This window comes from Monodelphis domestica, chromosome 2, assembly GCF_027887165.1.
Source record: "Monodelphis domestica isolate mMonDom1 chromosome 2, mMonDom1.pri, whole genome shotgun sequence".
NCBI classification, from domain to species: Eukaryota; Metazoa; Chordata; class Mammalia; order Didelphimorphia; family Didelphidae; genus Monodelphis; species Monodelphis domestica.
This window is the reverse complement of record NC_077228.1, coordinates 23,284,436-23,297,336: the sequence shown is the minus strand read 5'-3', so window position 1 is coordinate 23,297,336 and position 12,901 is coordinate 23,284,436. Positions and strand designations below refer to the sequence as shown.

Here is a 12,901-nt window from a genome sequence, read left to right as displayed (position 1 = left end):
CAGCATCCAGCCCTTCTTCAGTTCTATCAGTAAGAAATTTTCCAAGTATGAAATATCCCAATGGTGAAATTTCCAACATTTATAAGTCTAAGGAAATTTGAGGTTTACAACTCAAGCTACTCAGCTCCAGGAGCTCATTACCTTACACCTGAAACCATCTTTTCAATGAATCTCCTCATCTCCAATGTTTTCTGACTAAAATTCATCCTGCACACCTGTCAGATGACCTTCTGTAAGCCAGCACACCATTGTCACTTCCCTCATCTGGACTCTGAAGGGCTAACTACATATCAGCAATGACCCAAGGAATGAAGCCCAGGATTCCAGCACTGACAGGTACCTCTATTTTTTTGGCTCCACGCTGTCCCCAGCTCCTACTCCCAGGACATAATTGCTGCAGCTCTTGGCCCAACCAAGTTTCTCTACCCACAGGGAGCAAATACCAACATCCTGACACATGGCTTCCCTAAGTATCATGTTCAAACTCATCAGCCTGGCATTCAAGGCTGTAGGTGGGAAATTCATTTGATTTTTACACAAACACTCTCTCTCAAACAAATTAAGTAACATAGGCAACAGGCTAATTTTAACCTATCACAGAAAACTGCAATTTAATTTTAAGACCATAGAGGAATTACCTTCTATTAAATCCCTTATATGGATGCTTTGCAGTCTTTGACTAGAGGAGACACTATTATCTTAAAACATTAAACCAGTGAAAAAATCTTTAATGAAACATTAAAAAAAAAAAGCCACACAATCAAGCAGGACACAGACATGGAAGGATAGGCTTGTTACTATTGACAAATTTGATATACAATTTTTAAAAAACCACCAAATTACAAAATTCAGGCTGATAGATTCATATACACACGTACATTCTGTTGAGATTTAAGTTCATAAAAAAACCATAAAGAACAAAATGCAACCGAATTATGAGAGAAAGTTAAATCCTTAAAAGCTTCAAAAGTTTGACCTTCAGGACAAGCTCTTTACCTGTTGCTTGAGGCCTGACATAACCTTTACATAACCAGTTCAGCACCAGGTCAAACATAAGGGAGTGAATATTTTTTTAAACACAGCAACAGATTAAACCATGAAAGGTTTGCGATTTGTGTTGCAGAAGCATCTACAACAAATGAAATCATTGATTCCTGAGAAATTGAAGCAGAGGGAATTAACAGATGCAATAAAAGAAAAATGATCATTATAAAAGGCGTTTCTTATTTTAACAAACTGCATTATTTTTAGGGCTCCACAGGTACATTCTTGTAAAAAAGTTTTTGAAATATTAGTTCTTTAAAAATTAGAAGAGAATAATTTTTCTTCAGGCTGATTATTTCAGTCATATTTTAAAGATACCAGTGGAAATTTAAAGCCTCTAAGAACACCAACCATCTGATTGCATAAAATTAGTTTGTTACCCTTGTTAAAGAGAAGTTCTATAAAACATTTGTGCCTACTCTCTGCCAGGCACTGTGTGCAGTGCTTTAGAGATAGTATCTCATTTGATCTTCACAACAACCCTTCCTGGAAGTACTATTATGAACCACACTTTACAATGGAAGAAATTGAGGCAGAGATGGACAAAGTAACTTGTCCAGGATCATATATCTAGGAAGTATCTGAAACTGGGCTTGAACTTGGTCATCCTGACTCCAAGCCCCATGCTCTACTTACTGTGTCACAAAATGTGGACTTAAGAGAAAGGTAATGAACAATTATTGAACTGCTCTTCTAGACTCCCTCTCTAAGAAAAAAGAACAATGACAGTTTTAACAGTCTATCAGTTTTTTGTTTTTTTTTTAACCCGTACCTGTGTATTGGCTCCAAGGCAGAAGAGTGGTAAGGGCTAGGTAATAGGGGTCAAGTGACTTGCCCAGGGTCACACAGCTGGGAAGTGTCTGAGGTCAGAACCTAGGACCTCCCGTCTCTAGGGCTAGCTCTCAATCCACTGAGCTACTCAGCTACCTCCAATCTATCAAGTTTTAAAGCCGCAAATCTTAAATGTGAGCATCATTCTAAGCTATCACAAAATCCTTTCTCTGCTCCAAAAGATGTGAGCATCATTCTAAGCTATCACAAAATCCTTTCTCTGCTCCAAAAGAAGTCCATGAATTAGGTTTTTTTTAAAAAAACAGGGTTGTTTTGCTCATTTTGGGGGAATCATTAAGAAGAATCAGACTTTCTCAATGAAAAGTCACACAGCAGGACCCTTTTCTTCAGGCCCATCCCAGGCCAGATGGTCTGACTTTTCTGACTCTTGCCCTGAACTAAATGAACACTCCTTGTCTGACAGGGTTCCCCCCACATCCCACACTCTGGACCAGACTCCTGCACAACTGTATGACTATCCGGCATCCCTTTCCCTCATCTGAATATGAATCCAGACTCCCTTCTAACCTTAAACTCTAGGCCAGGCCAATTCCTGCCCCATTTCAAAATCCTAGGCCTTGGCCAAAGGCCATTCCTTCCCTAATGGGCCCCCAACCCATAGAAGCATAGTAGGATCCTGGGATAGAGGGCTGGAAGACCCATAGAAATGATCCCTTTTGTTTTGTAAATAAACCAAAGCCCAGAAGTCATGCAACTTCTGTAACCGCCTAGAGGCAACATAGGTGGTACAGTGTTTAAGACACTGGGCCAGAGTCAGGAAGACCCAAGTTCAAATTCAGCCTCAGATCAGGTCACCAGCTATGTGACCCTAAGCAAGTCACTTAGCTCCTTTGCCTATCTCCTCACCTGTAAAATTATTATCATTGTAGCATCTACCTCCCTGGTGGTCGTGAGGATGAATGAGATAAAATTTGTTTAGTGCTTAGATTGTAGTAGGAGTTTTTTGTTTTGTTTTTTTAATTGCCTCTACCTTCTCTTCTCTCCCCTTCCTACTAGTCCAAGATTGGTCAGCCAAGTAGAATACGGACTAGGAACAAAGTTTTTCTGATGACAAATGGAGCCCTTTCCAAAAGAGCAGGATGTCATGTGGGCTGGCCTAACCTGACTCCAGCCCTGACCTGAGTAGGCCATGGCTAGCTGCCATTGCTCCAACCAATCTTCTCATTTTAGATTAAGGCTCAGAGAAGTATCTCCCCCAATATCACCTAATGCAATTAAAAAAAAAAAGGTAGAGATTTGAACTAAGATTTTCTGATTTCAGTCCAGTGTTCTTTCCATGACATAATGGTTTCTGCCCTCAGCACTAACTTGACTCAAGGCCAGTCTTCTTTTGTAGCCGACAGAACCCAAAGCCAGTTAGCTGTGTCATGGGCACTGTGTTCGAGGAGAGGTCCAAAAGGTTTCAGTGCCCCTCTGCTGGATGACTAGATGTAGGTCCAGTCGGTCCCCTGCCCCCAATCCAATCCTGCCCAGGCCATGGCTGACCTCTGACTCTGGCCTAGTCCAAATTATCTCTCACAAACTCTGGTTCTTGACCCTTCATTCCTGGGAAGACCTGAGCTCCTTCCTGAGCACAGGGCATGTGAGTGAGCATGAAGGCATCTGAGAGATGGTCTCCTCCAACCTCCGTATTCTACTTTGTGTCTTCCCCAAGGTCAGAGGTAGGACATGGGAAAAGGGGGATTCAAAGGCAGGTCTTCTGTTCCCTGCACAGGGCAGTTCACCTGTTACAGGGCTTGCTGATGTGGCCCAGCCTCTCTGCACTCATGACCAGATCTCTGCCTGTTGTCTCCTTATTCCTAAGTGAGACTCTGCACCCCCCCATCCCCCAACAGATCTGTAACTGGCTGGCAGCCCAGTTTCTTCCACCATTCTCAACCAAGCCCAGGTCAGGCCCCCTCCTCTCACTCCTGTCTGCCCAGGCAGACCCAGCTCCTCTCACATTGCTAACGGACTCCTCTAACCTTGTCCATCTTTGATCAGGTCCAGCCTCCTTCCATCCTTGTCCAGACTAGCTCACTCTTCAGCTCTGACCAGAGACCCTGTGCAGCCCAAACTCAGTACAACCCTACCTTCCACCCTTACACCGGCTGTCCTTCTGGAAGTGTCCAGAGGCCTTCACCTGCAGCAAGTTCAGCACACTCTGCCCCACCCTCACAGCTGCCAAGCCCCTTCCACAGATGAGCTGACGCCTTGACCAGACCCAAGCGGGATACCCCTCTCCATTCCTGATTCCCTCCAGGTGGATGGGAGTCTTGAATCACCCCTCCCCCTCTCCTCCAGGTCGCTCACTCCAAGTGCATTGACCAGAGTCCCGCATCCCCTTCCACCATTAACCAAGTCACCCACACCGAGTGCCCGGTTCCTTGATTAGTCTCCTACCCCACAAGTACCCAGAGTCCTAAGTTAACTCTAAGCCCGGGCCTTCCCTCCTTCCTAGCCAGCCCTTGGCCCCTCCAGGCCCGACGTCCGCCCCTCCCCCTTTGCCCAATGTCCAGAGATAACCCCGGCCGTCCCCCCACGTGCCCAGTGTCCAGGCCACCCCCCACATGTGCCCACTGTCCCAGCTCCGTTTGCAGTGTCCAAGCTACCCACCACCCCGGTCTCCACGTCCCCATGTGCCCAGCGTTCCCCGCTCCGTTCGCAGTGTCCAGGCTGCCCCCCTCCGGTCTTCCCCTGCCCACGTGCCCAGTGTCCTGGCTGCCCCCCCCCCACTCGCAGAGTACAGGCTGCCCCCTCCCCACGTGCCCGGGGGTCACACGTGCCAGCGGTAAAGTCGCCCTCACCTCGGTCTCCACAACCTCATGGTAGGCGGGCGGGGGGTCGAAACCACCCCCTCCCCCGCCGCCGCCACCGCCTCCTCCGCCCGCGGGGCCGCTGCGGGCCGGGCCGTGGCCATCCCCGCCGCCGTCTCCACGAGGGCCGCCTCCGGCGGGCCCCCCGCCACCTCCGCCGCCGCCTCCGGCGGGCCCCCCGGGCCCTGGCCCCCCAGGCCCGCCACCGCTCTCCATAGACTCGTAGGAACCGTAGTCAAGGCCCGGGCGCTCGTGGGTGAGCAGCGCCACGGCCTCGTTGATGTCGTTCTTGGCCAGGTGCAGGGCGCGGCGGATGGCGCCGGGCTCCGAGAAGCCCATGCACAGCAACGTCGTCATGTGCTGCTCCTCCTCCGTCTCCATGGCCAGGCCGGGCCGGGCCGGGGCCGCCTCAGGCCGCCTCAGGCCGCTCCCGCCGCCGCCGCCGCTAGCTCCACGGGCCGCGCGCGCCCCCGCGTGCCGCGCGTGCCCGACCGGCGCCGCCGCTCCCGCCGCGGGGCCAGAGCGAGGCCGAGGCTGAGGCTGCTCAGGCCGCGGCTGCCGGAGCGCGCGGAGATCAGGCGCTGCCGAGCGCGGCCATGTTGCCCTCCGCCCAGCGCCGCTCCCGGAAGGCGCTCCCTCCGGCGAGGGGCGGGGCGGAGCGGGGAGGGAGTAGGAGGAGACCAGGGCGCCGTCGCAAAGCGCCCCTGTCACGTGACCTTGCCGGGACAGGAGGAGGGCATTGATGCTCCGGTCCCCCCCCATAGGCGGAGGGAGCGTTCCCACCCCCACAGATTAACCCGCTGTGCACCCATTGGCGCCCTACCTCCATGGAGTTGTGACAGCTCACCCAAACCGGAACCCCTTCTGTTTGCACCCCCGAAGGCTGGCCAAGACTTTGGCCGATCCTCACAATTCTTCCTGAAATGCCAACCCCCTGATTCATCCTCTCTGAGCTTGAATGAAGCTCCCCCGTTGCCCTCCCCCCCACCCAGCAAATTCGGACAGGATGAGTCTCCCCTGATTCGTCCCTCCTGGCCCACCAGACTTCTACCCTGGATCGGTCATTCAGTCAATGAGCGCCCCAAACATACCAGGCTGGGAGCTGGTGCCAGGAAGGCGGAAATCCCTGCCGCGCCAGAACCTCCTTTCTGTAAGGGAGACCCCATTTACGCGGCTGCTTGTAGGAGTCACTGGCAGCTGTGGGATCGAGGAACGCTTCAATGTGGTCTGAACCCCGCCAACCCTAGCACGAGTCCCTTAACAAATATCTGGCGTCTCGTCATCTCCAGGCAGAAATAGCCATTCCACTCATTCTGTCAGCCACACACAGGTTCCCGGGTCCCCCACACCCTTCCTGACAAGTCCCCAAACTGGAACTGAAATCGCCCCCTTGAAATCTCCCAGCCCTCACTGAACCTCAGTTCTTTATCCCTCCTTTTTGGCTCACCATAACCACCTCCAGTTCTTTTTTGACAGTTTGAAGATAAATTTTCCCGCGTTTTGAAAAATTCTGCTTTTTTTTGACCTTTATTTCTCTCCCTTTCCCACCTTTTTTCCACTTTCCTTGATAGCTCTCTCCTTTCTCCATCCTCTCTGAACCCCAGGTCTAGTTCCCTCCACCTACAGCTCTGACCTTCTTCCCCAACCTACATCTCCCAGACTTCTGTTCCTGCACTTTCTCTAATAAATTCCCGCAAAAATAATACTTTCCTGCTCTTGACCTGGAGACGCCCCCCCCCGCCCCCATCTTTATTATCTAATCCACGAAATTATCCCTCACTTTCCATCAGTCCTCCTATGACTCTCTTCAATAATATAATGGACTAGTGGTGCCAACTATATGGGTAGACCACTTTCCCCATTGCAAATCTTAACTCATCCTCAACTCACCTTGTTAGATTCTTTACCATTCCATGCCTTCCTATAACCCTTCACAAAGGATTCATGTTTTAGAAGTCTTCAACTGGGTCTTTTAATATTTTGTATTTATGGAGGCAGCACTGTCCATCTGTCATCCTTCACTCTTTTTTACATTATATTACCAATTCTATATATTATATATAAATGCATATATATATATTCTGTTCCCGCCTCTGCAATCATTATTAGTCACATGGGATAGTTTATTTACATCTACTCTGTCTTACCATTGCCCCAGTTTTGACTAACATTCTAGAAATCCTCTTTGCTTCCAGTCAGTATTTTTTCTTGGCCACAGTCACTGAGGACCCTTGTGTTTCTATAGAGACTCAAGTTAATGATCATCATCATCATCATAGCTAGCATTTTATGTAGTGCTTTAAAGTCTACAAAGCACATGGTTATCTCATTTAATCCTCACAAAACCCATTGAGGGAGTTGCTATTAATAGTCTTACAGATGAGGAAACTAAGACAGAGTAAGTGACTTGCCCAAGGTCACACACAGGAGCTTGGGAGATATTGGTAGAGGAAGAAAGTTAGAGCTGTGGAGTGGTTGGAACTAGGGCTGGGGTTCAGAGAGGGTAGAGGAAGGAGGGTGCCATCAAGGAAAGTGGAGAAAAGGTGGGAAAGGGGAAGAAATAAAGGTCAAGAAAGCGAAATTCTTCAAAAGGAGAGAATATTAATCTTTAAAATGGCAAAAAAAGAATATGAAGTAGAATTTGAACTCCATTTTTTCCAGATTCCAAATCCAGGGTGACTTATTTGCCTCAGGTAATTTGCTAACCTCATTTGCAAATCACTACTATCTAATTATTAAAGTCTGTTTGCTAATTTATCAATGGGGCTATAGAATTATACAAGGGTATCCTTCATGGAGTGATTGATTGTTATCTATGAGGGCTGTACAAGTAAAAGATCAAGAATGACATCAGGTAAAAAAACTCTGGACTAAAAGAAATGTTGTGACTCAGTTATGTGAAAGCAAACAACCAAAGTCACTCATCTATTTTCAGATATTCTTTAACCAAGGGTGACTGCTAGAAAAAAAATGTATCTGATTTCTTAAAGATTTATCTGGATTAATGGCATGGAGTTAGATGACATTTATTACATCATTATATAAAGCATCTGACTTTCTGGGATTTCAATGAAAAGATACTTAACTGAAAATGCATTATATAAAGTTCCTAGAATAAAGGAGCAAGTATTTTCCTAAACAAAAATGGATGCTCTATGTTTTGATGACACTAATTGCCTGTCAATCAATGGATCATCAATTTATAGCTAGAAAGGATCTTAGAAGTCATCTAATTCAACCCTCTCCTTATCTTCTTGAGGAAAATGAAAGGTAAGGACCCATGCTGACTGGAAGGAACAAGGGAGAGTGCTGATCCCAGATTTTCTGACCACCTGGAGAGCAAGGAGTCTGAATTCCAAATCTGAGCTCTCTTTGTATCTTTGTGATGGTGTAACTGTGGTCAAGGAACTGAGTCTCTGTGAGACTCAGTTTCCTCATCTGTAAAATGTGAGAGTTGGACTAGCTCACCTGGAGACCAGGGCAGTTTCCCTACTCCACTCAGAAGACAATCATTACAAGGATAATTACATTCAACTTTATTCTATACTGTATGTTTCATAGAAATTGCCTCAAGTGTTTTGTGGTGTTAAGGTACTCAGTGGCCACATTAAGAAATTAATGACAAGGAAAGCAAAGTTAACAAGTGAAGGAGAAATAATGTGTCTTCAGCTAACTTTTGAAATGAGCTGGGATTGCAGTCACTGATCAGTTACAGCTGATCAGTTCAGATGGCCCAGAAGACTCAACAGTGGAGAGTCTGTGAGACTGGAGAGGAAGCTCTGCCCAGCTGAGAAGAGGAAGCAAGCAAAAGAGTAGTCTGTGAGAGAGATTGGAGCAAAGCCATGAGGGAGTGCAGAAAAACAAGGAAGGCCATTTTTGAACCGGATGCTCTAGTGACCAAAGAGTTGATCAGAAATGGTTTCTAGACCCTTTTGTGAAAGCAGATAAATATTTCAGAACCTGACCAATTGAGATCTCGGTGGAAGGAAGTACAGGACTTTGGGACTATCAATAATTGCCTTATTTGCTATTTAGATTTGAAAATTCTAATGAAAACATAAAATTATGAAAGGATTCCATTCAGGAAATTACAATAATTAGCAATCTGCTAGTCTAATTACTTCTAGATATGAAGAAAGTTGATGTAATTTTTTTAAACCCTTACCTTCCATCTGAGAATCAATACTATGTATTGTTCTAAGGCAGACAAGTGGTAAGAGCGAGACAATGGGAGTTAAGTGACTTGCTTGGGTCACCTATCTAGAGTGTCTGAGGCCAGATTTGAACCCAGAACAAAATTTCTAGGTTTGGCTCTCAATCCATTTAGCTACCTAACTGCTCCCAACTCTGTGTACTTTTAACTCCAGTGGCCAAGCATCCTTCAGAAAACATCTGAAGAAGAGGGGGCTGCTGACCCACCCCTAGGATATAAGCTGCCTTGGGGGGGGGGACAAAAACAAGAGCAAAGTTTAGTTCTCACTTTTAATGAAGTTTCATTTCAGCTTTTTTTTAAAGGAAAAGAAAAAGAAAGAAATGGGGGCACAGCAAGAGGAAGTGACAGCCATCTGGTGCAGTAGGTTGCAACATCAACTAGCAGGTGGCATTTAGGAGAAGAAGAACATATAGATTGGCAGGGGGCAATGCCACCGGAACATTCATCAATCAAGTAGAATGGCCACATAGCATTTGGGGAGCGAGGGAAAGTCCTCAGCTGTCAGAGAGCTAGACGATAATAGCCACAGTGGAGAATGGGTGATGAGTGAGAAACACAAAATCTTCTCAGTGGAAGGGACCTGGCAGCCCTTTGGGTCCCGTTGGAATGGGGAAGCCACTCTCTCCAGTGCTAGACAGGAGGAACGCTTCTTCGGATTTTTCTCCCATGGTATTTCTCCTGCCCTAAAGACTGAACGCCAACAACTTTTTTTCTTTTAGTCTCTGTCTCCCAACATCCTCATTAAGGATCTCAGCGTCTTATGGCAGGAGTCCTGCAAATACCCTCCTTACTAGGGGACGGGGGACAGAAAGGGCTAAGGAAGAACCAAGGTTTGTGCCTATTCCACGAGTGAAAAAAAGGATGGACTCCAGGGAAGTAAAGGAGCACTCTGAATGGGGAGGGGCACATTAGGACTCATAAGAGACGATAGCGATAATCACTTCCAGAGACCCTACTGTGTGCCGGGCACTATGCTAAATGTTTTCCCCATGGTATTTCATTTGATCTAGCAAGTCTTTCCTCTCCTGTGTTATACAGGCTTTCATGGAAAACCAGCACAGTGAATTATCACCCGAGTCATTACCAAACGTGATTTGGATTAGCAGTGGCCTTGAAGGGTAAATGTAGGGTACGGCTTTCTACCAATCTGCCAGCTATCCAAAAAAGTTGCTGATATTTAGACACAGACCCAGAATTCGTTCTCACAATTCTTGGTATTTTATGAATGTATCCAAAGGCAGCAAAGGTAGTTACGTAGAAGCAATGAACAGCTAGGCTAATGAAAAACGATCATTTTTGTTGTTCGGTCATGTCTGATACTCGTTGACCCCTTGACAAAAACACTAGAGTGGTTTGCCATTTCCTTTTCCAGTTCATTTTACAGTTGAGGTCAACAGAATGAAGTGACTTGCCCAGGGTCACCCAGCTTACAAATGTCTGAGGTCAGATTTAGGCTCAAGAAGACGAGTCTTCCTGACTCCAGATCTATTAGGCCATGTGGTTACTCTGAAATTACAATAGTAAATGGTCTACCATTTTGCCCAGGCTCAGGGTCTGCCTTTTTTTACAGTATTCCAGGGTGTTTAAGGGATTTTACTGGGATGACTGGATCTAGAAAAGAATCTGTCTATGTCTCCTCCTTCCCCTTCTCCCCAACACATATCACATATAGGCTGTTCTTTAATAGTTTCTTTTCACCTTCTAGACTATTCTTGGTCTTCATTTTAATTCCATGTCATCTACTCACTCCAACTCACATTTGGCTACCATTTATTTACTTGTTTGGCAGTGGGCAAAAATCCCAGTGGGATTTGTTCTTGGTTCAAGAACCGGAGTAATAATGCAGATGGAACCAAGATAGAATCTGGAGCTAGGGATTTAGAGAATGAATGTAAAAGGAAGTTCTTAGCTGTGAATCTCGCCTCTGTTTAATATGACAGAATAGGCAGAGTCTAGTGGAGAGAGCGGTATTTGTTCAGTTTTGTCTCATTCTTTGTGACCCCATCTGGGGTTCTCTTGGCAAAGATACTGGAATGATTTGCCATTTCCTTCTCCAGCTCCTTATTACAGATGAGGAAACTGAGGCAAACAGGTAAAGAGACTTGTCCAGGATTATGCGAATATTAAATGTCCGAGGCCAGATTTGAATTTAGGAAACTGAGTCTTCTTGATTCTAGGCTTGGTACTCTCTCCACCTGTGCTACTTACCTGCCTGAGAAAGAGTCTTGGAACTTGTCTATTATATAGATGTCTCAGAGATGCTGTGAGGATCCAATGAGATCTTGTGTGTAAACTACTTTGTAACCTTAAAGTGTTCTATAAATGAGAATGATGATGATTATTATTACTCATTCATTAAGATCGACAAAACATTTTCCTCATAAGAATGAGGCATCATAAATAGGGACTTTCTTGGCTTGACAAAGAAACCAAAGCTCAAGACAATGAGGTGGATTATTTACAGCTCCCTGGTTCCTACTAAGTCTCTTTCTGTCGTAGGATCCTAGACTTAGAACTGGAAAGGACCTTCAAGGCTATCAAGTTCAACCTCCTCATCTTATATATAAGAAAACTGAGACACAGATGGGCTATGTGACTTGCTTATCGTTGGCGACCGAGGCATAATCTGAACTCTGGTTTTCCTGACTCCAAATGCATTCTGCCTGTACCAGGGTAAGCTGCTTCTTTTCCCTGTTATCAGAAGTGAGCGAGGGTGGCAGCAAGCGAGTCTGAGAAGGGTTTTCTGCAGGGCTAGAAGGAAATGTGGTTTTGTAGTTAGATTACCAGAAGTGGGCCAAGAGAACTGGCTCTACTTTCAAAACTGTAGCACAAGAGTTCTCATTTTGGCTCCAAATCACACTGGTGGCATATCCTTGGAAAAGTAACTCTTTTGCTTGGTTTCACTTTCTGTAAAAACATGGAGTAATAATATTTGCTACATGTCTTTCCAACTTCGGGATAAGCACTAATAAGTGCATTGTGTTGGATTTTGGAAATGTTCTGCCTGCAAACAGACCTTCACATCTGTTTGGTGGAATCAAATTATGTTCTGTTTTGAAGGCAGAATTTGAACTCTCAAGGTTCCTTCCAGGCTTAGAGTAACAAAAGACATCAAGCTCAGATAAAAGAAATGGGAAAGGATAATAATAATAATAATAATAATTGACAAATAATAGGATAGGAAGAGCTTTTCAATTAAGAAAGTCTTGAAAGAGCACCTCAACTAATACAGATACTTTTAGATCAAATAAGTAAATCCTTGAGACATTGATAGGGAAGGAAAGCTGGAATTATCTCTTATAATGACCAAGATTTTTTGTAAAAAGAGATCCATATTCATTCCCAGGAAGAATTCCAAATACTTTGGTATAGCCAAGTGACTGAGTTTACAGTCAGAAAACTTGCTTTGCCATTGCCTGTGGGATCGTGAGCCTTCTGAACCTTCATTTCCTCTCTTGTAAAACAGGAATAATAATTCTTATATTGACTGACTTACGAGCTAGTGCTAAGAAGCAAATGAGATGTGTAACATCTTTGCAAGTCAGCAAATTCCCTGTATTATTGGCAGATTCTGCCACCTTAAAGGCCTATGAGTGTGTATCCTCAGGGCAGGAAAATCCGGTCACTCTCTTTCCCAGTCTGTAATTGATGGGAAATTACCTGCCTATGATGTCAGTGGGACAGTTCAGTTATTGGAAATAGAAAGTCAAGCAGCCTCTTGTTCTTAGCTGAAACACTGGAATTTTTAAAGGTTTTTTTCCCCTTTCCCATGAACCCACAGACTGGAATTATGGGCTTTAATTCAGTTCCAATACTCACATGAAAATAAATTAATTTCTATATCTCTGTCTATAGATACCTTTATGCTACGTGCTCTCACATAATGGTCACTTTTGTGCCGGGATGATCCTGCCAGATCATTTGAGAGCTCCACTATCTGACACTGACCAGAGGGTTGTCTCTAACTACTTCCTAAGGCTAGAAGAGCATCGATATT

At 45.4% G+C, this 12,901-nt stretch overlaps 1 protein-coding gene across 1 annotated transcript in view; it reads right to left on the bottom strand.

Annotated features, from left to right (window-relative positions):
* Positions 1–5,171, bottom strand: part of USP24 (ubiquitin specific peptidase 24) — a 174,801-nt gene extending 169,630 nt beyond the window's left edge. Inside the window, exon 1 of the mRNA XM_003340095.4 lies at positions 4,683–5,171. Coding sequence (XP_003340143.2) covers positions 4,683–5,072 — 390 coding nt within the window. The 5' untranslated portion in view covers positions 5,073–5,171. The remainder of the gene's footprint in view (positions 1–4,682) is intronic.
* Positions 5,172–12,901: the final 7,730 nt, after the last annotated feature.